Source organism: Strigops habroptila, chromosome 7 (genome assembly GCF_004027225.2).
Source record: "Strigops habroptila isolate Jane chromosome 7, bStrHab1.2.pri, whole genome shotgun sequence".
Taxonomy (NCBI): Eukaryota; Metazoa; Chordata; class Aves; order Psittaciformes; family Psittacidae; genus Strigops; species Strigops habroptila.
Genome location: NC_044283.2, coordinates 13,965,890 through 13,993,361, shown reverse-complemented (window position 1 = coordinate 13,993,361; position 27,472 = coordinate 13,965,890). Strand labels below are relative to the sequence as shown.

The 27,472-nt window shown below is 40.1% G+C and overlaps 1 protein-coding gene across 2 annotated transcripts in view; it reads left to right on the top strand.

The window, feature by feature from the left end:
- Positions 1–27,472, top strand: part of SLC2A9 (solute carrier family 2 member 9) — a 109,212-nt gene that overhangs the window by 7,078 nt on the left and 74,662 nt on the right. For both annotated transcript variants that reach the window (XM_030492846.1, XM_030492845.1), the window contains 4 exons: positions 3,420–3,518; positions 10,953–11,113; positions 17,138–17,262; positions 18,601–18,746. In XM_030492846.1, coding sequence (XP_030348706.1) covers positions 3,420–3,518; positions 10,953–11,113; positions 17,138–17,262; positions 18,601–18,746 — 531 coding nt within the window. The remainder of the gene's footprint in view (positions 1–3,419; positions 3,519–10,952; positions 11,114–17,137; positions 17,263–18,600; positions 18,747–27,472) is intronic.

Here is a 27,472-nt window from a genome sequence, read left to right as displayed (position 1 = left end):
AGCGGGGCGGGAATTAGCCCGGCGGCGAGGGCGGGGAACTCGGCCTTGCGCTGCCCGCGCCTTGGGGACGATCAACCCAGCTGGGGATGGTTTCGATCCTTTCCCAGCGTTGGTGGGGAGGGAGGAAGAGCCAGACTGGTGCACGGTGGCCGTGGGAGCCGGAGTAATTCTCCGCTGCTCTCCCGAGAGCGGGGCAGAGCTCAGGTTGCACGCCGGCGCCGCCGAGCCTTTCCCTGCTTGGAAAGTTGTTGGTGCCGGTGCAGGGGAGGACGGCGGCGGGCAGAGCTAAAAATACCGCGGCGGCCGAGCCGGGACCCAGAGGACGGGCCGAGGGCAGCGCCGAGGCCGGCGTGCCCGGACGGGGCAGGCAGCTGGAGGAGGGAGCGGAGCAGAGCGGGAGCAGGGGCTTCACTGCGCCGCCCGCAGCGGAAGGTACTCGGGGCAAGGGCAGACCGGCGGCGAGAGCACTGGAAGTTCCCTTCTTCGGCAGCGCCGTGTCCCCGGGCACACCTGCCCGCAGCGCCCGGCGGCCGCTCTGCGGGCTTGAGGTTGCCTGGCTGCTTGGTGCTTTCCTTAAACTAAGCGATTCGGGTAAGGTGCTTCAAAATCCAGCTTCCCAATATCAACAGAAAGTCTTAGCAATACCTGTTTAAGAATATTAAAACTTCCTTATGTACGTGCGCAGTGTTTACTGCTGACAGTTGTGTTTAATTTTAGTCTGAGATGGGGGTTATTACTAGCTAAGGAAAGTACAGTATTCTAAATTGTGTTCTGAACACTGAAATGCAAACTCATGCATTTAAAAAGAAGAATAAAGGACAATTAGTAGCCTACACAAATGTTATACTGCATGGTGAACAAGGACGGGAGCTGGGGAAAGCACCATCCAGATGATGGTGCTCTGGGATGTGTGGTAACACCAAAAGTATGGACTTTCACAAGTAAGCAGTTCTCAGGTATCTGGAGGTCTTTGCTGTGAACTGACATGCAGCTCCCCTGATTGAGCACCGAACACTGTGGTGACAGTCACACCTACCTGCCCTTGCGCTGACGGCAGAGACGTGTGAGCACACAGGTGGCAGTGAAGTCAAGGAACACCTATGAGGGAGGCGTGGTTGCCTTCTTGTTTCCTGGTCCACTGTAAAACACAAAAACTCTTTTCACCACCACCACCCCTTTCCTTTTGTTAACATTGCCACAGGGTTAATATTTTTTTAAGCAACAGTTTGATTTGTTTTTGTCATTCTTGCTTCATTGTACTTTCGTCTTTCATCTGGCATTGCTGAAGTCTGAGCAAATATTTAAAATAGCATATGAGGGGACAGGTCATGGAGAAGTTGAATTTCATATTCCAAGAACTGTAAAACTGAATCGAGTAAGTCCGAGGGCTCCAGCAGCAGGCTGTATGCTTGGAAAATTCTTGCTATTTGCAACACTTGGAAATAAAATGGATGTGGGGTTTCTAATTTGGCAGCACTTCAGTGATTTGTCCTGCATTATCTTCCACTTAGCCTCATGTGTGTATAATGTGCCTGTGCTGAAAGGTTTAAGCATTCACTGGAGTTTTTAATGAACACCAGGCTATATGATCTGAATCATTTTGTTTGCAGGATTTTTCTGATGGGTCTAACATTGTTGGAGTAGAGCCCTTTAGCAATATCGCATCAAGATTACCACATAGGGCTTGTGAACTCAAGCTTATCATTTGTGAGCCCTTTGGGAGCAGCCTGGTAGACCTCTAGGAATATTCTCAGCGTCCTTGGTTTAGTGTAGTAGCAATTTCTCCTAAGTGTAGGAACGCTTCTCCATTTTAGAGAAATAACTGACACCTAATATGAGATGTTATCACCAGAAGTAACAGTGCAAAGCTCTGTGTGTGTGTGCAGGTTCATTTTAAGAAGCTGGCTAATAATAAGAAGTTGTATTTAGCTTATGCAGTGAACTCAATGGGGTATATTTCTTACATGAGGTTTTTTTCCCTTGTGTACACTTCCTCCTGACCTGACAGAGAACAGGCTGGTTAATGAACTGTGTAATCTCTTAAAAAGTTCTCACATGGTGTGGAAGAAGTTCAAACCACTCAGCTGTCCCACAGGGTGCATTTGGAGCCCTTGGGAGCAGCAGCTGCAGTGTGTGGCAGACCCAGCATGTGCTGGGATGTACGCTGTGGTCCATGCCCTGGCGCCCAGGTATCTCATCCCTTCTTCATAGATCTGCGATGACAGTGTGGGACGTGAGCTGTGGGACATATTAACAACCACTGTGCCTTCACTTACCCTGCTGTCCTTGTGAGGCTGGTGGAGCTTGTTCAGTTCATTGTCGCTGCACATGTGCCATGTGCTAGGTACACAAACCTGCTTCATGCTCCAGATCTTCCAAAGTGGCCATACAGCTTTGTGCAGTTGACAGGTTGTATTGACTCATAAACCTGTTGTCTGCTGTGAGTGACATAACTGAAGCTGAGTCTAGTAGACCTGCTTAAGCAGGTCATTCTCCTTTTGAAAGGATTGAGGCTTCAGTGAGTGATGAGGCTGGGCATAAAATGTCAGAGAGCTGTGCCTGAAATTCTGAATTCTTAGCAGTCGGTTTGGTTTGGTTTTTAATTCAAAACACATTAAAAAGTCATCCATTTCAGTGTATTCAGAAGTCAAGAAAGGTGATTTGTCTTCCATGATCTACAAAACGACATTTACGATCAACCAGCCACCACAACACAAACTTTAACATCTCTTGGGAATGGCAGTGGTCACTTCTGCCATGGTCTGTAATCCAGCAGGAGAACTGAGTGGCAGAAAGTTGATACTGGAGAAAGTGGAAAGGAGCCTAATACGCAAAATCTGTCAAATCAAAGCATTGATCAAATCGATTCTACCTTTCATTCAACAGCTGATGTAGAACAAAAAATTGTTAGCAGAGGTTGACTAAAAACAGGGTGAGAGGGATGGAGGGAGAAGACCTGAGAGGGCAGAGGTGTCACTGGGGAAAAAGAGCAGACGGCATCTCCGCTGGAGAGTGTAAGTGTGTGGCAGCAAATTACTGTTGGAGACTTGCATTTGGGTTACAAAACGTAGTTTGTGGGCAATTTTTTGGTCACAATTTCACTGATCCTTATACTCGTGGGAGCGGAGGGCGCACCATTTCACAGGTTTTCGTCTGAGCCAGGTCTACCCACAGACCTGCTGCATCAAATATGTGCTACTCCTCACTTTGCTGTGTTAGTGGTAAGTTTCCAACAGTTTCCTTTGCTGAGAATATGCTTCTCCAGCATTTTGCTTTTTGGTGTGTGGGCTGGTGGGATGCTGGCAGCAAAAATCTGTGAGATTGAAAGAAGTTCAAGGTAGCGTAAGGAGTGTTTAAAACCTGAGGTCTGATGATTTAACGGGTACTAACGATGGCTGCATCTTTTCTTTGTTTTTCAGAATTGGTCTGGCAGTCTTATTGTAGCCTCTTTAACTGGTGCTTTTGGGTCGTCTTTTCTTTACGGTTACAATCTCTCGGTGGTGAACGCTCCTGCAGCGGTAAGTGACTGACGGAACTGGAATTTAGTATCAGCAGAGGGCAGCCGTGCCCAGCTGGTTTGCGCTCCTCAGCATCCTGCTTCTACATCCCTCATGTGGTAGAAGAGGTTAAATCTCATACAGTAACATTCGTTTGCCTGAAAGCTTCTTTCTGCTGTCCATGAGGTTTTCAAATTAGTTCAGTAGCTGTCAGGAAAGTAAATGCCGCTGTTGAGGTGAACGGGTTCACATGGTTTGCTTCTCATTCTCCCCAAGCCCAGACTAATCCTAAACCTTGCGCACTTTTGAGGAATAAGGTATTTTTAATAGTCTTTCTTCTGACTAGTGAGTATTTGGTAGCTCTGTGCACATGTTCAGCGACTTCTGTTCACATCATTCAGTTCTGGAGGGTTGCACAACGTTTCATTCCCACAATACTGATATTACAAATAATGCCTCTGGCTTCCTCTTAAATAATGGGCCTCTTTGTCTGTGTTTCGTGGTGATGCCTTGTTTGATTCTGATTTCAAAACTGCTGCATTGACCATCCATTGGCTGCAACATATGGAATAGATTTGATGAAGAGAGTACTGTGAAATCAATATACAATATTTGGGAGGGATTTCATTAAAATACCAGTTATCACAAATAGAGATGGGAACATTTTGTTTTTACAGTGCTTGTCTAGAGGTGCTCTTAATTCAGCCAAGCACAGCACTAAGCAGTTCAGTGGAGTTGCAAGCAATATCATTTTGAAAAGTAGCTAGTAAATTTGGGGAACTAACTGTAGAAATCCCAATCAAAATAGTTCCTATCCAAAGCTAAGCTCCTTCTTTTAGGGAAATCTCTTCCTAAAATGTGTGGCTAGGTTTCCATCTGAACAGGTTGGTCACATTAAAGATGGATGCAATATATATGCAAGTAATAAAAGAAGACTTTTTAGTTTGTTTCATATAGGTATTTTATTTGGTAAACTGATGACCCAAAGGACTAGGAAGAATCCCACTCTGTAGGAAGTTTTAATTGTCCACTTCATAACTTCTTGGAATTTTCTTGAAGTTCCTGGTGCTTTCTGTACTGATAACATGGGGTTGGACAAATTGGATATTTATTCTAGCGTGACATGTCTAGGCATCACTTCACCTTGCAGTCATCAGAAGATAAACACAGAATCCTAGAATCAGAGAATGGTTTGGGTTGGAAGGGCCCTTAAAGATCATGTAGTTCCAACGCCCCTGCTATGGGCAGGGACACTTTCCACTAGACCAGGTTGCTCAAAGCCCTGTCCCACCTGGCCTCGAACACTGCCAGGGGTGGGGCAGCCACAACTTCTCTGGGCAACATGGCTTAGAAGAAATCAGAAGGAAGCTGAAATTCTGTGAGCAATGATACTGACTGTCTTGATGGTAGACATCCTCCCCAGACAGCCTTGGTGCCATCAACAGAGCTGTGAGAAGAATCTGATTTCTAAACTTTTAAACACCACTTAAAAAATTGTCTCTCCTGGTAATTGGAGGTCTCCTGTCACTTTCTGCAGGTGTAAAGGAAAGAAAGGATGATAGGACATGCTCTTTGGCAACACTCAGACGGTTAGGTTTGAACTGTGTGATAGATTATAGTGATGACCAGAGTGCTGGTGGAGAGGTTGAAGGTGCAGTTGTGCCATGGCAGATGCTAAATTCCAGGTGTTGAGGTTAATAATGTTTCCTGGATTGTCCATTTTCACATGAAATTTTTACTGTTGCTTTTTGACTGGAACTGGGCACCATGTGGGTGGCTTTGGTCATCCTGTTACAGGTATGCATGAAGTCTCCCTTTTTGCAGTGTGGCGTTCCAGTATTTACTTAAGAAACTCGTCTTTCTTATTCATGTTAAGCCATACATTAGGTAGGGTTAAGGAGCTGCTCTACTGACAGGGCATACATAGATGTGTAGTTCAAGCATAAAATACCAGTATGGCTTCTGGCCCTCTCTCTAGTCCCAGGCCTAATCTGTGCCATCCATTAGCCACTAGGACAGGCCACCTTCCTGTCCCTGTCCCCAGAGCTGCAGTGACCGCATTGAAAGGAAGAGTCTGGGCTCTGCTCATAGCTGTGGTGGGGATGAGTGAGCCATATCAGTGCTAGGGTTCTTCCAGCACAAGAAAATGAACCTTTGCCCCATCCATTTTCTCCGTGTATGTTACCAAATCAGCCTGCTGCGAGGTGACCCTTTGGGAATACTGATGTGAGGTGGCTGAGGAAAACCAAACGGGAGCAGCTTGTAGCTGTAGATAAACGACAGTCTTGTAAGAGGTTATATTGGGAATGCAGTAATTCCTAGAAGTTGTAAGATGAGTTTTGTTTATAAACTTGGTAGGAAAAGCAATATTTTCTGGCAACATGCAGCTTACAGCCTGCATTACATGAGCATCTTTCTGTAAGATGTTGAGTATCTTCTGCCCCCTTATTTCCTTTTGATGTCTGAAGTCTTCCAACCTTAGTGAAGGACTGTATGGTGCTTTGAGAGGTATTGAAAAGATGCTTGATGATGACTGTTGGCAAAAGCATGGGATGTTTCCAGGATCCTGGTTCATTTAAGACTGAAGCATTGAAGAAATGTTAGTAAATTCTTGTGTACGGTACTTTTTGGTATTGCGAATTGCGCCAGCTCATCAGACTGCAGGGAAACACTCCTGCAGCTCTCACCAGTGAGAGGTCACCTCGTAAGGTAGACTCAGTCCCAACTTCCTTCTTATTGTAAGAGGGGAATAAACTGCATGTGCTCTGCTTCCCACAGATTGCTTCCCACTCAGTCCCCTACATTTCTGTGAGAAAGAGCAGTAGCCCATTGCAGGTGTGGTTCCCCCTGCACACAGCACTTGCCCACATAAGAAATGCAGAATTAGAAGCCTCCATGGGCTTGTTCAAAGAGCTACCAGAATTTACCAAAAACATATGGAAGCATTTGGCAGTAGGAAGACAAGTGCTTTAGTCGAATACAAGTTGAAGCTGTCTTTTTCTGACCTGAATTTCTACAACTCATTTCATGGACTGATTGTGGTTAAGGTCTGTACAACAAAGATGTTCTTTGTGCTCTGTGCAGGAAGTGAAATCTCTGCTTCTTACTGCGCAGTGCTTCCCCCCTTCCTGCGGGCAGCTGCAGCTCTGCATTCCTTTGAGAGCTGATATAGGGAAAGGGAGACTATTGCAAAAATGTGTGGCCTGCTGTGTCAGCCAGTTCAATAGTTGTCACTGTGTGTGAGTGACCTTTGTAATTAACTGTAAAAGAAGGAAATTTCTATTATATTTAAAATATATCCCACACGTAATATATAAAAAAAAATATCCTTGATGTTCTCCACCGTAGAGCTACTACTTTAATGAACTGAGGCAGCAGAATATGAGATACTGATATCAGTCAGCTACCTTTCCTTGTAGGCTTTGGTTATGGATTAAAATTTTTGTACACAGGTTTATGCCATAAACATTGTTCAGATAACTGGTTAAAATCCCAAAAGAGCCTTTCCATGGAATTCCATGGATTTAAGTTCAGTGGATTTGTTGGATCAGATCCAATTCGTTTCATGTGCAACTCCTCAAAACCTGTATGTGTTGTTAGCTTCCCATTTATTGGCAGTGGGAATCCAGACGCAGGTGATGTACATGCCAACACATTCATCTGTTACTACTGAGTGTTGTAGTTTGTACTCTCTTTTCCTTAACATTTGCAGTTATTTGATGTCTCCTCTAAATAACAAAGCTATGCTGAGAAAATTAGTCATAACACAAGGAAAGAATAATTTGCATACGGTTTGAAACCATTATCATTATCAAGAAATGGTAATAGTGTTCTAAAAATGTTTTATTTTAGTATTCATTACTATCAGAAATGAAGTCCAAATAAACAAGAAGATACCCGAATCTAAATATAATCTGAGTATTGGCGTGGAAGGATAAGATGTATTACTTGATTTAATGGCAGATTAATTTGGAAGCTTATTGTGAGCTGCTTCTTAATGGACCATGCACCAAATTGACTTTTTTCTCTGATTTGTGGGTTTTTTTCTGTCTGTTCATATGGAAACATATAAGAGAGGATGGGAGAACTATCATTGTCCTCCTTTTAATTCAGGGAGCAGGACACCTACTAGAAAATTGATAGAAGGAAGACAGTAAGTGACATGTTCTACCTCCACCTTTTTTAAGTCCCGTGTGTGTGGAGAGATGGTGTTTCAAACTAAATAAAGTCCTCACATCGAATAGTCCTTCTGTCCAAGGCTGGAATACCTAAAGTTTGAATTCCTCATTTGAACAGGAAAAATGTGGTGTAAGGCTTATACTGCTGAGTTCCACACCAGGATAATTTAGTACCTATGACATGCTGGAGGAAATCTGAGAAGAAATTGGGGAAAAGTGCCAAGATTACACTTTGTGATACTGTAGAGCTTGTAGGGGAGTCCTAACACAGATCGGGTGAGAGCATTACACAAGCGTGGTGTGCTCTTCTGCACTAGTGACTGCCTGCTACTGCATCCTCCCCAGAGCATCAGACACCATGGCGGCCTCAGAGCTTTGCTTGATTTCAAAATGAGAGGAGCATAAAAATGAGGAGGCTTGACTAAAGAGGAAGTAAATAGGAGACGTCTCTGCAGGTGATACAGACACTATGTAAAAATGTTATACTGGAGCTATGACATCTTTACCTATTAGAAAGATGAAAAAAGTTTGGTGTAATTAAACATCAGGGAAGGGAAGCTGTTAAAAAGCATCCTTCAAAAACCTGCAGTTGTGCACATGTCAGGAAAGCAGAAAAGGAATGTAAACTTTGGGACATTGACGTCTAAAAAAGTGAGCTGGTCCTGGAGTTTGGGTACTTTCATCGGGCACAAAAAATATCCAGGCATCCAGACACAAAAACGCCCAGAAAAAGTCTTGGGGATATAAGGCTGGCAGAGGAAGCTGAAATAGATTGTTCAGAAAATACAAGGCTAGAACAAGAAATCTGAATTAATGTTTTGAATTGGAAAAGTCTGGGGACGTCCCACACTGGAACCTTCTTTATAGAGGATGTATTGGAGATAAATTAGTGATAATAATTATTGGAATAAAATTAGTGATAATTTTGTGTCAAGTTGCCAAAATAGCTTAACATCTGTTCAAGACTGAAACAATAACTCAAATTATAGACTTCATATAATAGGTCAGCTTATTTTTAAATAGCCTCAGTAACAGAGAGACTGAGAGGGTTACTGTGACTTTAAGAAAAGAATAGTTTTTAGGGGTAAAACTTGGAACATATATGCTAACCATTAGTAATTTGTACCTGAAAAACTAGCAGAAACTGTAGTAGAAAAATAAGAATATGGGGAAGAGCTGGCATGGCTTTTGCAGGGAAAACTGTGACTCAGGCATCTGCCAGAGTTCTCCAGAGATTCAAGAGACACTTGGACTTTCCAAAGATACTGTGGAAGGGCCCCTGTGGAGGGGTCTTCAGGAAATTAAGCTGCCATGGGTGAAAAGTGTAGGTCTTGGGATAGCTGAAGAGCTAGAAGATAGGTCTCAGGTTTTAAGTTCTTAAGAGAACCAGCTTGTCTGGCAGATAGATTCACATCAGTCTGATTTCATGTTTGATATATACACCTTCTGTTACTGAAAATAAATTGCTTACCTTGTTTATCAACCTGAACTTTGTTCAGAAAGCAGCTTATGTAAATTTGAGGGAAGAAGATATAACATACTTAGAAAAGTGATTTGGGATTCTTAATTTTAATGGTGTCATACAACTAGCTCTTTTTGATTGATACTGTGGGCTTTTTTCACTCCCATCAGTATCAAACCAACTGCTGTCAACTCTTGCCTTCCTCGTCTAACAGTTATTTGTCTTGGCTGTAAATTCTTCAGCAGAAAAAGGTTATCTTTCATTGCTTGGCTCAGTATGTCCTTGATTTTGTGTGGCTGCCAGAGGTGGGAGTGTCATAAATACAATGCAAAAGTGGAAACAGCCTCCCTTCTTCCACAATCCATTAATGCTAATAGTTTTCAATTCGCTCCATCTTTTTTTCCTAGTGCTATGCGAAAGAATTTGTAGAATCACTCACTTCTGCAATGCTGTCCCTTTGGAAAAAATAGACTAGTGAAAGGCACTTAGTTTTGAGCAAATCTGAGAGCTTAAGGTCCTTTCCAACCCTAACTATTCCATGATTCTATGATTCTATCTGCATTCTGGGATTGAAATACAAAACAGAGATGATAAATGTTCTTTCATGGTGAGCACAGTGCAGGATTTTGCCAAAAGGATTCTTAATTCAACAACTTTTAAAGCATCTTTAAAAATTTTCAAGGGATTTACTAAGTTACATGTGAACTTCCCCCTGCCCCCCAAACCTATCAGCATATGGATTTTGGTGCTGTCTGGTAAGACAAGCCAAACTCTTCTCTTGATGTCAGTCATGTTGCCATCTGGCAGGAATTGATTGTAACTCCCTTCCTTTTCATTACCTTTGCATTTCTACCAGCTCACCAACTTCAAGACATTTTTGCCTCTACCTGTTACTAGAGCATGCATTGCCTGCCATCCTTGCCCTCTTTAGATCCAAGTTATTGTTATTAGAGATCCATAAAAATGCAGTAAAACTGCTCTTAGCATGAGACTCTGGTTCATGGTCTTTGACTAACAGTAGGTGACGTTTAATAATTTTTGTATGTTCTTTTTTTTAAAAGTCATGGCAAATGCTAGGCAGTGCAGTTTTCCTTGGCTTGTCCAAAAGACTGTTATGCTAGGATGTGATATGTCACCTGGCTGAGGTTAAGAGTGCGTATGCAAGCAGTGAGGGGAGCTCAGCTGATGTGCAGTACCTTGCCCTGTGTGAGTGGTGTCATTTTGTGGAGTCACTCCGTGGAAATATTCAGAAACCTCCAGACATGCTCCTAGGCCTTTAGCTCTAGGTGGCCCTGCTTCAGCAGGGGGATTGGACAAGATGACTTCCAGAGGTCTTTCCATGCTCAACCATTCTGTGATTCTGCGTCTGTGTTCTCAGGCCCCGTTCAGGCTGAAGTGTTCATATATATATGTACACAGTAAAACTAAAACAATTGTTAGTGTTGTATCAACAACCTAAATGGTACCATCCTTGCTTCATAAGAATTTCTCTTCTATAAGCTTTTCCTACATTCATGTCTACCTGTGCTTTTACCCCCCTCTTCTTGATGAACAGCATGTAGTTAAGCATATGTTGTACTTTGATTGGTTCAGTCAGTCTATATTGCAATTGCATCTAGAAAGGAGGACCCATTTTTTGGAGGAGATAGATAGAAGATCAAGGGTGATTCCTAACAACAAGCTACTGTTTTTTTGTGGTGGTTTTTTGTTTTTTTGATTTGTTTTGTTTTGGACTTTTTTATTCTGTTTGTATCAGTTGTGTTCTTAAAGTGTAATTTTTTACATTTACATGTATCATTTTGTATTTTCTTTCAGTTTATCAAGAAGTTTTACAATGAAACTTGGGAAAGAAGATACGGCTTCTCAGTGGATGAAAGCACACTGACTCTCCTCTGGTCCATAACTGTTTCTATTTTTGCCATTGGTGGCCTTGTGGGTGCCATTATTGTTACCCCAATTGTGAAGTTCTTTGGACGGTAAGTGCATTGGAAAACTTGTACTTTTTAAACCAATTTCTCATTTAGTCTCTCTAGAAGGCTTTACTTTTATTTCTTTTTAAAAACCCTCTTCACCAGAATGCAAATTTTAACATCTTCAAATTATGAAATCTCATTCCTAAATAGTTTCAAATTTCCAAGAGTAAAATTAGTACCTTTCTCTCTGGCCTTCCTGTGCATCGTTTGAGAAGCATTTGCTCTGAGCAGGCAGAAGGTTAAGATGTCAAAGAGGTTGAATTATCAACGGTTCAAAAGGAAAATACCATAAAAAAGGAAAGATTTCACACAGGATTGGCAGATTCTTGTTTCACAAGTCTGGTGAGAATCTTACTGTACACAAACAAAGCTATCAACATGTCTCATTTGCTTCTCAACAACATATGAAGAACTAAACTAGGGTGAAGTTTGTGTTTGGTCTTCCAAAAGCCTTCTCTGCTCTATGCAATGCACTGTTTGACCAAGTCTTAACCGCAGGGAACATGAGTATTTTAGCAATTTTTCTGCTGGTGTATGTTTGCATTCTTGCTGCAGGTACTGGCAAGATATAGCTGTCATTTCTTTTTGGTTTTTTTCATACGGTCTTCCAAAGAGAATTTAAAAGTTATGTTTTGGGGTTTTTAATTTTTTTGTTTGTTTGGGGTTTTTTTGTTTGTTTGTTCTTATAAGGCATTATAACATCCATCTTAACTGATCATTTGGATTTTCCTTGATTGTAATATCTATATAATTTAATAATTTTTGCTCAGTTAAATCACTGGAGAACATCATCATGGAGGCTAAAATATAAGAATCCACCCCACTGTTCTTACTTTCCTGTTCTACATATCGACTATTTCCATCACTTTCAATTGTACTCTACTAGGCCTGTTTGTTATTTTCCCAACTATTCCATATCTTATTTTTTATCTCAGAGTATGTTTTTAGGTTCTTCCGTTTCATGCTTACAGTAAGTCAGTATTCTCTGCTCTGTAAATCTACTATCCATGCTTAATTAATTTATTCTGCCCCTTCACTTCATCATTTGATTTTCAATTCTTACATAGTTTTCGTAGTCACATTATTATTTTTAGGTTTGCCATTTCTTCTGCCAAATCATCAATTAGCCTTCTAGACACTTCTTAAATATATGAAACTATGCCTGACTCGGACTGATTAATTCCAGGAATCATCACTGAGTCTTTATTAAAAAGTAAAAAATGGCTTCAGAGAAGGCTTGAATTTTTCATGAAGAGTAGAACAGCTTTGTGTGCAGGTTTGTTAAAGTAAGTGGTGGCTGATCTCAGTCATATGTACACCACTTTGATTGAAGCAGATCATTTTTCTAGGGCAGAGCTTTAAATCTTGCAGACTCTGCCCTTGTTTATTATGTTTATCTCTGTTAAACCATGAAAACACCTCTTATGGATATGGTGTACGAGGACTTGATTAGAGATGGGAAGGGATTATGTCTCAGGGACACTGGATAAAGGATGCTCATTGAAGTCTGGTTCTTGAGTTTGATGTTCAGAGCAGTGTGTTCGTCTGTTCTAGGAAACCAGACTGACGTATCTGTACCATAATTGAGGAGCACATTATGAAATGTTGACAAAACAATAAAATACTTTGCTGTTAAATTGTTCAAGTGTAGGTTGGAGGCTTGTATGTATGATGAAGCTGATCTCAATTTACACTGACACAGAATAATGAACTAAGGGGGATCAAAAGCATTAGTCAGAAATAACGTATGACTTTAAAAAGAGCGCTCTTGAATTGTGTTGCTGTAAGGTTAATAACATAATTTCCAAATTACTTGATTCCTAGGCCCTACTTCAAGAGAGATGGAATTTTTTCAAAGAGTGCCTTCATCCACATAAGCATAAGTTCCATGTTCAGATATGTCATTTACATTTCATAATTTAAATTCTCTTCTTCTACCACCAAAGAGCAGCTGCTGTTACGTATCCTGAGCATCCAGAGCATTATGTACAGTGAATTGCTTAGGCCACTGCTAGGGAGGCATTTGCAGGAGACGGACAAGGCCTTCCCTCAAGCACAGTGAACCATTTGAATATGAAGCAATTAAGGGAATTTCATAAAATCATAGAATAGTTAGGGTTGGAAAGGACCTTAAGATCATGTAGTTCCAACCCCCCTGCCATTGAACAGGGACACCTCACACTAAACCAGGTCGCCCAAGGCTCTGTCCAACCTGGCCTTGAACACTACCAGGGATGGAGCATTCACAACTTTCTTGGGAACCCATTCCAGTGCTTCACCACCCCTCACTGTAAAGAACTTCTTCCTTATATCTAATCTAAACTTCCCCTGTTTAAGTTTTAAGCCATTACCCCTTGTCCTACCACTACAATCCCTAATGAAGAGACCCTCCCCAGCATCCTTATAGGCTCCCTTCAGATACTGGAAGGCTGCTATGAGGTCTCCACGCAGCCTTCTCTTCTCCAGGCTGAACAGCCCCAACTTTCTCAGCCTGTCTTCACACGGGAGGTGCTCCAGCCCTCTTATCATCCTCGTGGCCCTCCTCTGGACTTGCTCCAACAGCTCCATGTCCTTTTTATGTTGAGGACACCAGAACTGTACACAATACTCCAAGTGAGGTCTCACGAGAGCAGAGTAGAGGGGCAGGATCACCTCCTTTGACCTGCTGGTCACGCTTCTTTTGATGCAGCCCAGGATACGGTTGGCTTTCTGGGCTGCGAGCGCACACTGAAGTTGGCTCATGTTCAGCTTCTCATCAACCAATGCCCCCAAGTTCTTCTTCACAGGGCTGCTCTGAATCTCTTCTCCGTCCAAGCTGTAGCTTATTTTAGTAATGCTATCACTTCATTTTCCTGAAGTCATCTACTTGTAGTCTTTAATCTGTTACTGGATTTTATTTAAACACCTAGTTTAAAGAACACATAGCTTGCTATTTAAATACAAGTTTCCTTACTATACTTTTTGCTGAGGTATTCATATTTGCTCCCAAGCAAGGCTTCTAAATTCTTTCTTACTATTGAATTTTGAGACACCAATGCATTTCTGATGAAACTTTAATTCTGCTATTTTCCTAGTTGTGAGTTTTAGACAAAAAGCTTATTAATTCAAATCCATAATTAAAGTTATTGTAGCCGTGGAGGGCACATAGTCACTAGGATTCTGTTCTAGCCTCTGGAACTATCCAATATAATGAGAGCAAATGACAACCTTGAAATCACAAGAGATTAATAATATGTGACTTTGCAAAAAGCCAGGGACAATTCTGAGAAACAGATTCATAAGTGTTTGCAATATTGAAAATACCTAAAAAAGAAAAAGGAAGAATAAAGTCCTTAAAGCTTAGCTCTATTTGTGTCTAGCTGATGGATAATCTGTGTGTCTCAGCAGGGATGCTCATAGAAACTGATTACTACTGAGCAAATGGCTCTTCTCTTAGGGGTAGTTCAGGCTCAACTTGGGGGATTTAACTTAATTTATCGCCAGTTAGCATAAATATTTAATTACTGATCTGGTACTTGGAAACAAGACACCTTTACTTCCACTATCCCAGGTTGAACATCACTCCAGCCTCCACTCCTCTCTTTTGGTACAATGGCGGGTCATACTCTTCGGTGAGAGAATAGGCAGTGCAGGGTGTGGAGGTCAGTGTATAGCAACTTCTCTTTGCTGCTCCTTGCTTCTCACTTTCCTCCTATGCTCCAGCATAGGTCCTCCATGGGCCACAGTCATTTGCCATTCTGGAGCACCTTCTTTCCCACTGACCTTGTTACTCACTCGTTCCATCTCCTAACAGAAGCCACCCCTGCATCCCCTTCACTTCCAAAACCTTGCCACACACACTCTAAAACACTCTAAAACAGTTTTTTTTTATTTTCTTGTTTTCATTTTTATTCAATCTGGCAAATACAAAATCCCTTGGTTTAATTTTGGTTAGTTAGGCTGTGCTTTTCTGTTCTTTGCTGCATAGCATAAGGGGTCACTGGTCAACTTTTTCTAAAAAGATATATATTTTGTAGTTTTTATTTGAATTAGAGGAAAGTATATCTTTAGACGAACGTATAGCCCTTTTTTGACCTGAATGAACATTTTGTTTCCATTTTTGGCATTATTTATATCACTTCAACGCTCTCAAATTATATCCATTTGAAAAATCTGTTTAAAATGGTAAAATCACCACTCTTGACATCTATGTCATATAAACATACACTTTAAATGAGCTGTATCATATTTTTTGATTCTCAAGCTGTGTTACTTATTCAGTGTTCAAAAATCACTAGAAAGCAGGAAAAGTAATTAGAAATACAAGTATTAAAAATATCTCCTATAAAAAATGCATCGATCTGCTGTGTGAAGTTGGGTGACTTGTTCAATGGGTGGGAGATTTCCAGTTGCTATCTATGTGTTGAACTGGAGAATGAGGACCGCTAGGTTGGTTTGTTGCCTGTATTGGTAGACAGCCTTTCTGGTCACCCCTTTTGCATGGAAATTACAACATATAGAGATTGAAAATCAATCGAGAATACTTAAGAATTTAATACCACTTCAGTTTTTTAATAAAATAATTGGTGTGTTGTGCCTGTGTAATTTACTGTCAAAGTTAATGGATTCCTCATAATTTACATCATCAATGATGTTTCTCTCAAGGTAAATTGGTTTTTAAATCAGTTGTTTCTTTCATATGTTGTTGTGAGTGGGATTGGAGGCTTCAGTACTGAGTTGTACCTCTAGAGCTAAAACAAGACTGTGCTTAATTATGTGGCTGCAGAACCTGTTGAAGACAAAGCTGCATTGCTTTTCCCGTATATAGACAAGTGAGGTGACTCAGAGATGGAAAACATAGGGTATAATCATTCTTTTGCCATGTAATTGGGAAAATCATGATGTTTTTTACTGTGTTAGATTATAAGCAATACAAAGCAGCCACCTCATTGTGATGTGCTGTATAGAGGCCACCACATCTCCAGCAGATAGACCTGGGACTCTGGGTATCTGAGAATCATAAGAAACTTTTCAGTTGCTCACAAGGCTGAACCTGGTGATAACAGCTTCTCCAGCCATTCACCTGCAGGCTGTACTTTAGCAAAAAGCCACTTAAATCCATATTTGTGGAGACGTGCACAAAGTAGCAGTGATTCTCAGAGTTCTTGGTGGGTTTTCTACTTAAATCTTTCAATAGAGAATCATTACAGCAGGGCTGTTGATCTTATATCCTTAACCACTGTTCTTCTATGTGTTCAGAAAATGAGACCTTGGATGTCAGTGTTTGAATCTGACTGTCAAAGGCCCATGAAATCCTACATATAATTTCTGTTGTAAAGTATTTCCTCTGCAGAAGTTGAGACTAATGAGTCATTTTTGAATTAATGAGTCCCCCAAACTTGAGCAGAAAGTTCTGAGAAATGAAAACTATAAGAAATACAGCTGTTGGTATAGTGCAAATGAGAAATTGAGATGTGTTTGAAATTTTTAAAATAGATTTCTGTGGGGGTTTTTTTGGGTTTTTTTACAAAGTAATAATTTTCCATAAAGAATATTTCTTTTCTTTGAAAGAAATATTTTTTTTTCCAGGTTTTGGCTGCTATAGAATGAAATAACTTAAAAATTGGGGAAAAATTGTAAATCTATATTTTGATTAATTTCAACAATTTTTGGAAAAGGGTTGATTTCTGTGACTTATGTGAGCCTGAGTGTTTTTTCTATCTGTACAAGTAGTAAGTAATTTTCCTCAAGATATATTTTTAATATCATGGATTTAAGGATGAATTACAATAACATAAATATGTCAGTGTTGGGAAGTTCTCAAAATGGCAAAAATTGTATGTAGCATAAAAACGCCTGTGGTTATATCAGCTTATTGCTATTTGAAGTATATTCTCTAGTTCCTACATACATACATTTACCCAGAGTACACTTGTTTATATTCATATATGGAGACTCAAGCATGACACTTGAGTTCTTAGAATGTGTAGGATGGGTATCGCTGTGCCTTCGAAGTACATATCTACATAAAATATCTTTTCCTTTTAGGAAATGTACGTTGCTGCTCAATAATGTGTTTGCAGTGACAGCCGCATTGTTGATGTCCCTCTCCTTGTTGGCAGGATCATTTGAAATGCTCATACTGGGCCGTGTTATAATGGGTGTTGATGCAGGTAAGCTTTTATCACCCTAAACATATCTGAAATGCTTGCACAATGCATAATCTTTCTCCTCTCCCACAGTTAGATCTTCACATTAAAGAGGCATTTCATGGACTAGCCACACTGAATTTACTGAGACAAAACAGCAGACAAGGGTTGGACGGTCTGATGTTTGGACAAGACACTGGAATGGATTCTAGCTGCTGCTGTCCACCCTTGTCCTTCTCCAGCTGTGGTAGAGCATATTTGTCTTCATGCCAAGAAAATCCTTTGGCTAGGAGTGTGTAGTCTATTTTTCAATGCTGCTTGCTGCTTTGTGTTTAGAAGTCATTGGACCCTATGCTAATATCAGTAGGATTTTGCATCATTTCCTCCTAGCAACATGGTCTTCCCATGCATGCACTGCTGCATCAGAATAGTCTTGCAGATAGCAGTGAGGGTCTCAGCAAGTTCAGCAGATCTCAGCAGATTGTTAAGTGGCGAGAAATATTTACCTAATGTGGAGACAGCCTTGATGAATTGAGATTGTTTTACACTCTCAAGCGTAATTATGTGATTCTAAACAATGCAAGGTACTTTGAATTTTGCATCACCAAGCCCCCTTTCTGGCAAGCTTTGGATGCGTTGTAAGTAAACACAAACTATGACAGTTTGAAAGTGGATGTGTCTGTCACTTGCAATGTGATGTTCATGGATAATTTTGGTGCTGAATGCCAATTTTTGTCTCAGATTACCACCAAAGGACCAAACTTCTGGAGCTGTGTAAATATTATCAGTGTACTAACCAGGGTCATGCACTTGTTTTCTCCTGGCTTTGAGCAGCATTCTCATCCTTCTTTTATGCCTGCTATTAAGAACTCATCGCAGTTGCAAGCCTCTATTGAGAAGAACATCTGCTAATAACATTTTCAGTAAAAATACTTCATCTGACAGTGTCTGCTCTCTCTGCCTGATGCATTATTGTTTTTATTTTCCTTACCTACACCAGCGCTAAAGTGGTTTTGCTTGTTTTGGGATGAGCAAATTTAAAACATAAAATCCATTCTCCCCGTGATTCTCATCTCCAAGTAACCTTTGGTGTTTCTCATCAAATAGCAGCCTACGCACATCACTGTAGATCTGTAACAGATAATCAATCCCATGGTTATTAAATTGTGCAAGAGCAATTAGACATTCAGAGAAGATAATTCACACTGTCTGTGGACAGATAAAATTCTGTTCTTTGCATATTTTTATGCCGCTTTTGTGAGCAGATTAGCACTTGAACTCCTTTTAGCAGCTGTTTGTTTTGTACCTGGCATAATGAAATGGTGATTTGACTTAATACATGTTTTTTTCATTCCTTCATAGGCATTTCTCTGAGTGCTCTTCCCATGTATTTGAGTGAAATATCTCCTAAGGAAATACGTGGTTCATTGGGTCAGGTCACAGCAATTTTCATCTGTATTGGTGTTTTCTCTGGTCAAGTTTTGGGGCTGCCAGAAATATTTGGGCAAGTACGTATTTAACAGATGTTTTCTGTGAAAAAATACAAGCATGCTTAAAATGTTATATTGTCATCTTTTGGCTGAGTTCCATACAAAAGTGGAAAACAGAAAAATTGGGGTTTTGTTCTGAAGGACTTTAAAAAGTGCTTTCTTCTATGTCTTTTAAAAGCCTGTACATATGACTGAGTTTGGGAGACCTGGCAACCAGTTTTAACAGGTTGAGCAGCTTGTGTGTGTGCATATGCAGGTTTACTCCACATCCTCCACTTTCTTGATGTACATTTATTTTTGCTGGTTTTCAGTTTCTTTGAGTACCATGGAAGTACTTAAGAGTTTTTGCAGTTTCCATTTGTGACTTTTCAATATGAGATAGAACTGAAAAAGGCTTGGTTAGAGTTTGTATGAGGACCTGAATTGGAGGACACTTGCTCAATGATCATAGTGTTCCTTGAAATGCACTCCTAATTTTAGACTAGGAGGTGGAAAAGCAGAGTTAATCTATACCTTTACAGAAAGAGATCATCTATTCTGATTAAGACCCTTGCTGTCATAGGTTGAGATTAACTTGGTGGCCACTGGATGTCGTCATTACTCTAAATAAATGAAGTCGAGGTTTATTCAGGCTGACACTTAGAAATAATTTTCATCCAAAGATGAATCATCAAGGCGGTGTGGAGGAAGCATTGGTATCAATCCTTTCACAATGAAACCCAAACTAAGAATCCCTTCTGACAGCCACTGAAAGTAGTAAACAGTAGAAAAGTGAGGAGAGCTTGTCCTCCTGTGTCCATCCAAATTCAACTCCTTCGTAAATACATGATACCACCCCCCCTGACACTTTTATTTTCGTCTGACCAGCTCATATTCTGTACCTTTACCCTTGGGCTCACTTACTTTGTTCAGCTCTCCTGAAGGCAAATGGTTTGATTCCATTTACTCTTTATTGAAGGACAGTTTAGTCCCCCCCTCAAATCAACAGATTTTAGGAAAAAACTTCAAGTTGCTTTCACTGACCTTCATTGTGTAGCTTCTATGGATGTCTTGTTTTCTTACTTGGAAAGCTAGTCTGTTACAAACAAGGGAATTAAATGTCAAGAGGCTGATTTGAGTGCTTAGAATGTATGTCAGCCCCTGTTGTAGCAGGTTTTTTTGGATTTTGTTGGCTTTTTTCGAAACATGTATACGCTTTTAAAGGTGAGGTGTCACGAAAATTCTTATTTTCCTGTAGGTCTTTGGGATATTTTGCATGGGAAATACTTATTCCTTTGTTTCAGCTCATTCTTGCTCATTTTATTCCTCTTCTTCCCTTCCCTTCCTCCCAACTGTTGTCACTACCAAATTATGGAGGTTGCTATTCTGCTTTTGCAACCTGCTTTAGTATGCAGTTAATTAATATTACACCGTTAAAGATAGCTGTTAATTTACATAAGAAAAACTACACTTCATCTGTAGAATTAGTTCTTCTCAGGATGGCTAGCATCACATCAGCATGTCAAAGAAGAAAAGTTTTGTCTGGTGTGAATTAATGTATTTCCAGCAAAATTACTGGAGCCAGTTTGAATTTTCCAGCTGGGTATGTAGGTGTATTTTCCATTTAATATATTAATAAAATTTAGCACTGAGGGGATAACTCAGGCTGTTTGAAATATGATTCCCTTTTGCAGTCTTATCCCTCTTTGAAGGTTGTATTGAAATTTCTGTTGGTTTCAGTCAAGCCAGGATCTTCTTTCCTAGGTTTGTGTGGTTCTCATTGAAGTCAGTGGGAGGTTTGCACCAGGAACAGCAGCCACTGCCAGGGCACATTCCTGCAGAGGATATGTGTGATAATTTCACTTCTGTTGAAGCTGGAAGGTGGCAAAAATAGTGTCCTTCTACTGAGTTCTTTAGTCCTTCCAACACTTTCCCCTTTCCCTTCCCCAGCAAATACTTTGCTCAAATTTCTATCACTTTGTTCAAGCAAGTTCAAAAGGAGGTTCAAGACATTTGCAGGTTATTTTCTAGTTGCAGACTTCTCTCTGTTTTCATGGCTTCTTTTCACTAATGATCTAAAAGCTTTTTATAATTCCCATGTTATTTTTTCTCCCTTCTGTTGGAGAAATCTTTGTTGCATTTGAAGTGAGGCCAGTATTCCAGATCCACAGCCACCATATTTTGGAGACAGCTATGCATGTTGTGTTACTGATTTAATCTATAACTGGAAAGCAAACTCTTGCTTTCCTCAGAAGCCTGAGGTCACTTGCATTAAACTTAAACCATTCTCTAATATGCCAATGTGTGGTATAATTCTACCTTTGTAAAATTCATAAATAATTTAAAGCAAATAAACAGGAAAGTTGTGATCAGTAGGAGCTTATCGCCATTGATTGCTATTCTGCACAACTGCTTGCACTAGGATGTGGAAGACACCTTTGTTAAGTGTGTCTAACAATGTTCAGCCTTTTAATGATTTTGGCATAAAACCTCACAGAGTATTCTTTTGTTACTCTGTGGTTGGTTGTCTCTATGAGAATTTGTTGTAGATAATACTAGTTACATATACTTGTCTTCTCTCATGGTTTCATAACAGCTTCCTCCTGAGCTCTGTCATGTGTCTATTACTTGTATCTAAGAGATTATTAACCGTAGTATCTAAGCAGTGATGGTTTTGAAGAAAGGAAGAGCAAAGACCATGTTGTGCATCTTGCTGGAAGAGGCTCTTTGGAACATGAATGGACATGGGGAGGGCTGCAGGTATGGCTGAGGTCCTGTCTTATAAGAGGAGGTGACAGAAACATTGCTTGTGTGGCCAAGTAAACAGAGGGAAGGGAGGGGAACTGAATGCACCATCTTAACACAAGAAATAAGAATTACAGAAGAAACAGAGTGGCTTAATCTCAAGGGCAATATTGCTACAAGGATAACTTTTTATAAATGTTCTGTAAGTAATTGCATGCTGAAATTCAGCAGAGTGATGTTTGGAACAGACTCCCGGCTGAAGTAGCTTGAGCAGAAAATTTAACTTTTAAATTGAAGCTTGATGCATTTATCTGGATTATATGAGGTTGTTGCCTTCAGTGGTTCTGTGGAAGTCTCTCCACAGAAAAAGAAAGTGTTTACATTGGCTGTTGGGCATAGCCTTACAAGCATTTATTAACAAGCTAATTAATAACTTCCTCCAGTGTGGAATGCAACAGTGTTCTTTTAAACATTCAAGTGTGATAAAAATAGTTCCAAAGCACTGAGTGTTACTTAAGGCAATTCAGAAAGTCCTTACTGCTTTTTCTGTCAAGTAGCTTAAGCAGCCCCAAAGTGATTTTTTAGCAATCTTTTATTTATGAAGGCCAGCCCAGGTGAAGCAGGAGGAATGTGAGCAACCCCAGGTTCAGTGCTGGGGGCCAATGCTCGGCTTTGGCTGTGTTACTGTCTTAAGGCTGTTTGGCCGTCTCCTGTTCCTTCAGCCTTCCCAAGCTTTCTACTGGAAGTGCTGAGGGTTGACAGTCTTCTCATATAATTCTAATACCTTTTTCATGCCAGTTTTGCCAATTTACTCTCATTATTCTTTTGGTTAACTGTTATTTATTCCTTAATATCTTGGGGTTTTTTTCCCCACATATTGTCGGGGTGCTTCCTTTCTCCTCCCCCATCGCTTGTGATCTTTGTGTTTAAGGTTATACGTCTGTGGTAAAACAAACTCTTTAAACTCTTTCTTGCCCTAGGCACCTTTATCTGTAATAATTCTGGGTTTAAAATTGAACCCATAAGAACAAAATTATGTAGATAACCCAGATGAAATTATACTTTTAAAACCAGAATTTTATCAAATACTTATTTCCTGTTTTTTCTAGAAATGTTTTTGCTGAAACATTACAGAAATGCATTTAATTATTTTTTCCTGTGTCATGTCATATTGACACGAACAGAGAAGAGTACTACATCCAATTTTAAAATTACAGATGAATTATGAAGTATGAAAGAACAGATGAAAAATCTAATGACTGTAAAGCCCAAACAAAGGCATTCTTTTGGATTCTGAATATATAGTCTTTTATTCTATTTGTCTCCAAAGGTACTAATTTTAGAGTATTGAGTCTGAAGAAGGTGTTCCGTTATCATGCAATGCTTACCAAGAGTGATTATCCGAAGGAGAAAAGCTGCAGTCATGACAAACCACCACTGCTGCTGCGGTTTGATAGTCTTACTTTCTTTCTTCTGTCTTAACTCCCTCTCATCCAACAAATTCTAGCAATGCTTCTTTTTTCTTTTTCTTTTTTTTTTTTTTTCCAAGATTCTGATTCTTGTAGGACGTAGTCTGTGGAAAACCACATCTAATGTGTCTCCCTTTAGGTTTGGGAAATTGCACAATGGTAAAGCTGGCTGGTGATCAGACTATAGAGCATGACTTTGTGTGCTGGCGACCTGCTTCTCTCCAGCATGCTGACTGCTGAGAGTACTGTGCTCATTTTCATGCACTAGCTGCTTGGTTTAGTCTGCTGTAAGCCAGAGCCCTTAATTCTTCTGGAAGCCATGGCAACTGTAGACGACAACTAGGTGCTGGCCCACAGGTGTGCAGTGATGTTATCTGCTGTAATGTGGGCACTGAATTATTGCTACTGGCTACAAGATGATTTCATTTGGGGCATTTTTTGCTGTGTAGCATGTGCAGCTTTCCATACATCTGACTGAAGGGAAAAACAGATATTAAGATATGGAGGAATGGTTTCAAATTCATCACTTCTACAAACAGAAACAACCTTCAGGTGTTTCCATTCTCTCTGTTTCTGTGATTCTGCTTTTTAATCATCCATCCCATCTTTCTGACAGGTTGCTCCCTGCAAAGCAAAGGTCAGTGCATTGTCAATTTCAGTTTTGAAAGTTCAAAGTTATGCTTAGTGTCTTGGGGGAATTATTGTCTGGCCTCATTCTGGCATATTCCATGTATCCTTAGGTATCTCTTTGTAACTAACTTGCCTAGTTCCTCCTATACGTAATGTCCGGCTCCAAAGGTTTTCATTAGGATAGTAATGTCTTTTACATGTTGTAGGCCACCAGGCTACCTGTTCTATTGCTTCAGCTTACTTAGTGCAGGTGGCTTTTAATCTTTCTTTAAATGACTGAGGATTTAGTTTATGGATACATTTGCCTTAGTTACTGTGTTCATATTTTTCATACATTGAGTCTCAGTATTTCTTTCATGTGTATACAGATATGAGAAAGGAGAGGAAAAAATATTTCACAATGGAATTGTTGTCTATTGCCATCTTTTCTTCAGACTTCTGCTTTGAGCCTCATTTCCCATGCACAATGTATAAGGTTTTACCAAGATGGAGTTGTTTCCCCTGGAGTTGTCCCCAGTGGCTCCCTGGCTCTGGCTGCTTCTCTGACCAGAACAGCTGTTAGCCATGGGTAGGCCAATAGAAAAATAGATTGTGTTTACTTTGGAAACCATGTTTTATACACTTCAAGTGTTTCTAGGTCATGCACCCACAAGCTTGTTTAACTATTGCACAGTTTCATAGTCGATGGTGTGTTGTCCTAAAAACTTTGCTTTGCTTGCATCCTGAAAATTAATAGGGCAACACTTTCTGAATAATCCCTACTACTGCTGTGTTTTGGGGAGAGGGAAATAAAAAGGTAGAGCAAACAGAAAAACTTTAAAATTCCTGTTGTGTCCATCTCTTGACTGTTGCAGCTACTTTTGGTCATCCTGTTTTAAAAAGTGTAATCAAGCAATACAAGGTACAGGAGGGAGCAGCAACAGAGATGGGAAGTGGCTTCTTGAAGAGAAAACACTGGGTTAAGACTTAACAGCTCTTAAGGGTAACCCCATGCTGGGTAAATACTTAAAGAAATGCAAAACAAAATACACCAGAAACCACTCAGAATTTGTCTTTAGGTGACACGCTGTTTTTGTCTAGATTTTCTTCAGTTTTTCTTTAAATATATTTAGAATCTGTCACATTGCAAAGCTGTTGTGTAAGTGGTTACAGTTACAAACTTCATTAATTGATTCTTGTCTTTGTCATTGATTCAACATGAATTACAGTTTTACATCCCACTTTTCTGAGGGAATTTGAGCAGCTTTAATGCATGTCCGGCTAGATATTACCTGTTTTTGAGATAGGAGTTAGGTGGAAATAAGTCTGTGACACATGGTGATGCTGGCCAAACTGTCCTCCCTCAACAACTGATTATTTTAGCAAAGAGATTCTGTTGCTAATATTTATATAAATTCCTACAGTAAAATGAGCTAAATTAGGGAAAGGACTAATGAACTTTGTAGACACTGTGCTATATGTCTAGTAAAGAAAATCTCTGCTATAGTTCCCTTTCAAGTTAGTTTTTCTTTGCACAAGTGGACCTTGCTAAGGAATAGTTGTGATTTTTTCTTTTTCTTTTCCAAAATCAGACTAAGAACTTCTGTAGCTACTGTGTCAAACTAATTTTCTTTACAAGACTTCTTAAAAATTACGTTTGAAGTGATAAATAGTTGTGTATATAGGAAAAATTACATGGGAATGTTTCCTTTTCCTTCACCAAGTTCTTCTAGAAGCACTCCTTCACTGCACTAAAATAGACAGTGATGGAATATGTAGTTGTACAGCCTATGCAGTTGAAGGCTCTTCTGAAAACTAAGCTTTGATTTTACTTGTCAAAGCTTCATTTTTAGTGTGTTTTTTCCCCCCTTGTTTTTCTTTCTTTTTTTAACTGAACCTTCTTCCTGAGACTCTTGACTCAGATTCAAGGATTTCTTAAAAGCTGTCAGTAAATTATAGATGAGAAAAGAAAGCAATTCAGAATTGCTCTGGGGACCTGCAGCCTGCAGCTGGACACCAATGGCAAAATGGTCTTTTGGAGATGCTCTTGAAATGAATCTTGCACATTAGCATGGTAACAAAGTATGAATCAACTGGTTTCCTCATATTTTTCTGAGGTCTTTTGTTCCATACACTTATCTTCCCTTTGAGCCATGATAGTGATATTTATCTTTCAAGATATGAGGTGAGAATGTATTTCAGAATATAGAACTGAGAGTTCTCATAGCATTAGACAGGCGAACTGCATGAAGTATCTTGGAAATGAAAGCAGCTTATGCCTCATGGATGCTTGCTGTTTACCAAATATAAAAAGGTATTTGTAGCTTCCAATAGAGCAGGACAAAAACATCCACTACTTTAGCAGTTTCCAGAATCCCTCGAATCCCCAAAGTCCTGTTTGTGATAATTTCAAACGTCTGGCTGTGTAGAATAGAAAAATGTAACATCTTCATTCTGTCTAGTTATATTCTTGAAATATAACAAAGTCTAGTTGGAGGCCAGTATCTGGTGATGTACCCCAGAGGTCAATACTGGGTCTAATCCTGTTCAGTTTCTTCATTAATGGCCTGGACAATGGTGCAGAGTTTAGCTTCAGCAAGTTTTCAGAGGATGCCAAACTAGGAGGTGTAGCTGATATGCCAGAGGATTGTGCTGCCATCCAGGAGGACCTTGGCAGCCTGAGGAAATGAGCTGACAGGAACTTCATGAAGTTCAACAAGGAACACAGTTTGAAATACTAAGTGTATGCAGAATTGTATAACCATTTACAATGGAAAGATCTCAGTGTATTCATGTTGAACTTTTGAAGAGGGATTTCTAAGGCTCTTAAACCTGAGTTCAAAGACTTTAACTAAACTGTATGCCCAAATATGTGAGTTAAAGGCTAGGGCCTTTTCAGAATGATTCTGCTAAGGATACAGGAGACACAGTAGTGCTTGTAATGGCTGCTCAAATGCATAAGGGGGTAAGCTCAGAAAAACACCCTTGCAAAGAAAGGAACTTCTAAATACAGTCTTAAATTAAGAAACAGAACAAGAAAATGTTTGAGCACTTATTCAGGTAATCACTGATGCCAGCAGGTGTTTGTATGCCTTTCTGAGTTTGGATTGATTATGTGTATCTGGGTGGAAATCTGCCTGCACTTCCTGCAAACTGGTACCAGAGATGCCAGTTAAGAATTACTTGAGGTAGTGATTTTGCAAGTGGCAATCCTTTTTAAAGTATTCTCTGGACTCCTCTCTTATCTAGCGATGGGAAATTTCCTTCATCTTTTCACAGTAACACATAGGGAACAGAGTTTCTTATTGCTGAAGCAATTTCCATGTCGTTTATCAAGGCACTTGCACGTAATTACAAGCTGATCAAGGGCTTGTAGCTCACCTCACCCAATAGTTGATGCAGCCAAGGGAAGCTGCTGTGCAGCTACGAGGCCAGAGATACGCGGCCTTGCTGGTGCTGACGGGTACAGAAACACTGCCAGGACCCCCTAGGCTGTTGCATATTCCTAGCTCAATAGTACCCATAGGGAGAGAAGGTCTACTCTGTTACACCAGCCCTGTTAGTGGGTGCAGTGAGTGTTGACATATTTGTAATGGGGATATTAAACGACTTATATTGCTGATGTCTACTGTGGACTAGCTGAGATTATGTATTTAATGGAGATTATAAATCAACTTTTTATTGGTTGCCACAGACAAACACAAAGCTATCTATTCATTCTTTTTCTGTACAGAACTCATTAAGTAATGCATGGGAAAACAGCTGTGAATCTTTGTATTTGCAAATGAGTTTTAGCCCATTAAAGTTGTGCTGTGAGACTTCAATTCCTGAAGTCTTAGGAACAACACATGGCTGATTTGTCATATGTAATATTCAAATGTTCCAAATATGCATTTGGAAGGAGAGCGTCCTGCAGGAGTGGATTTGTCTGAATGCGGAAGT